Here is a 1,667-nt window from a genome sequence, read left to right on the forward strand (position 1 = left end):
TAGTGTACGAGTACTTGGATAAAACACCCGTTTTGCAATAGTGCAACTTTTAAGTACATATTGTTGACTGTCCATAGTCCATGCAGAGTTACAACTCCACACTTCAACAACAACATGCTGACAGTTCCTAAAGAAAACTACTTAAAAAAAAGGCATCACCCACATGTTCCCTCATTTGACCAACTCCATCTAAGTTCAGATGTGCAGAAGGGCTTATTAGATACATCCAGAGTAAGCCACACGCAACACGTTACTTGATCAATTTTTCTAAAATAAGGTTTCAGGACAATGACAGTAAGATAAGGGAAGAAAACATGGACGAATGAAGTCCTAATTACCATACATGCATATTTTTTTTGACAATAGGGGGAAACCTTTTACAGATAAGTTACAAACAAAGAAAAGGCAAATAAACAATTTTGTACAAGAAATTTAACACGTTCTGTACAATGTCTTCACTTTGCTGTCACCATTTGTACAAACTCTTCATAGTTTACTTGACCATCACCATCAGTATCTGCTTCCCTGATCATTCCATCAACCTCTTCGTCTGTTAATTTCTCTCCAAGGTTTGTCATCACATGGCGGAGCTCTGCTGAACTAATATAGCCATTACCATCCTTATCAAACACACGGAATGCTTCCCTAATTTCTTCTTCACTGTCTGTGTCTTTCATCTTTCTTGCCATCATTGTCAGAAATTCCGGGAAGTCAACTGTGCCGTTACCATCAGCATCCACCTCATTAATCACGTCCTGTAACTCTGCTTCTGTGGAATTCTGCCCAAGAGACCTCATTACAGTTCCCAACTCCTTTGTTGTTATAGTTCCATCACCATCCTTGTCAAATAGTGAAAAAGCTTCTTTGAATTCTGCCATCTGCTCTTCAGTCAGCTGGTCAGCCATGCTGCAAGCGCTACCAGTCTCCGGGACTCGACTACACAACCACTCAGCTCGCTCGCTCCACTCGGACTAATTCTGTTCTGCTACTTTAATTGACTTATTTTATGCCTAACAGAAACTCAACACATGGTTGATGAGTAAATCTCCAATCAGAATTCATCCCTCCGTTACCTCTATGCCTCAGGAACAGAGTCTGAATCTGTTGCAACGATACTCCCTGTGTGGAAGTCTGGAAAGAAAGTAGAAAGATTTTTGACAAGGCCAGTGATTGAAGAAAGAAACAGATTTGAGAGATTCCAGAGAAAGAAGCAAGGACCACGATGATGAGGGGGAGGTGAAATTTTGGGGGGATTTTGGGTGGGTGCAATGAGGAAGGAGGAAAGCTCCAGAATGATGGCCAGGTTTGGCGTGAATAAATGGCTCAACAATCAGTTCTCCCAAAAGAGGGTTACCTGATTTATAATGTTTGACACATCCCTTATCACACAAAAGTGCTCGACTGCTTGAATTGTTTTGAAAAGTATGTTTTCATTAGTGCCAATAATGAAAACATAATTAAAAGCATGTTTGTAGTGAGAGGCAATAAGTTCATTTTTGCACATGACAAATTTAAAGTTCTTATGGGACCACTAAGCAAAGAGGTCCCATTGCTTGTTGGATATGTACTAATGGAGCAGATGGGAAATAGGGTCTAGATTTGTAGATGTGGTGCTGATGAGGTTATTGAAAGCAACACAGTATAAAGAGAATATGTAACCTGAGAAG

The 1,667-nt window shown here is 40.2% G+C and overlaps 1 protein-coding gene across 1 annotated transcript; it reads right to left on the minus strand.

Moving 5' to 3' along the window:
- Positions 1-282: 282 nt before the first annotated feature.
- Positions 283-960, minus strand: LOC116762110 (calmodulin-1-like). The gene has a single exon (XM_032648873.1). The coding sequence runs from the start codon at positions 903-905 to the stop codon at positions 456-458; it is 450 nt and encodes a 149-aa protein (XP_032504764.1). The 5' UTR covers positions 906-960; the 3' UTR covers positions 283-455.
- Between the last annotated feature and the right edge of the window lie 707 nt (positions 961-1,667).

This window comes from Phocoena sinus, chromosome 11 (assembly GCF_008692025.1).
Source record: "Phocoena sinus isolate mPhoSin1 chromosome 11, mPhoSin1.pri, whole genome shotgun sequence".
In the NCBI taxonomy this organism is placed as follows: Eukaryota; Metazoa; Chordata; class Mammalia; order Artiodactyla; family Phocoenidae; genus Phocoena; species Phocoena sinus.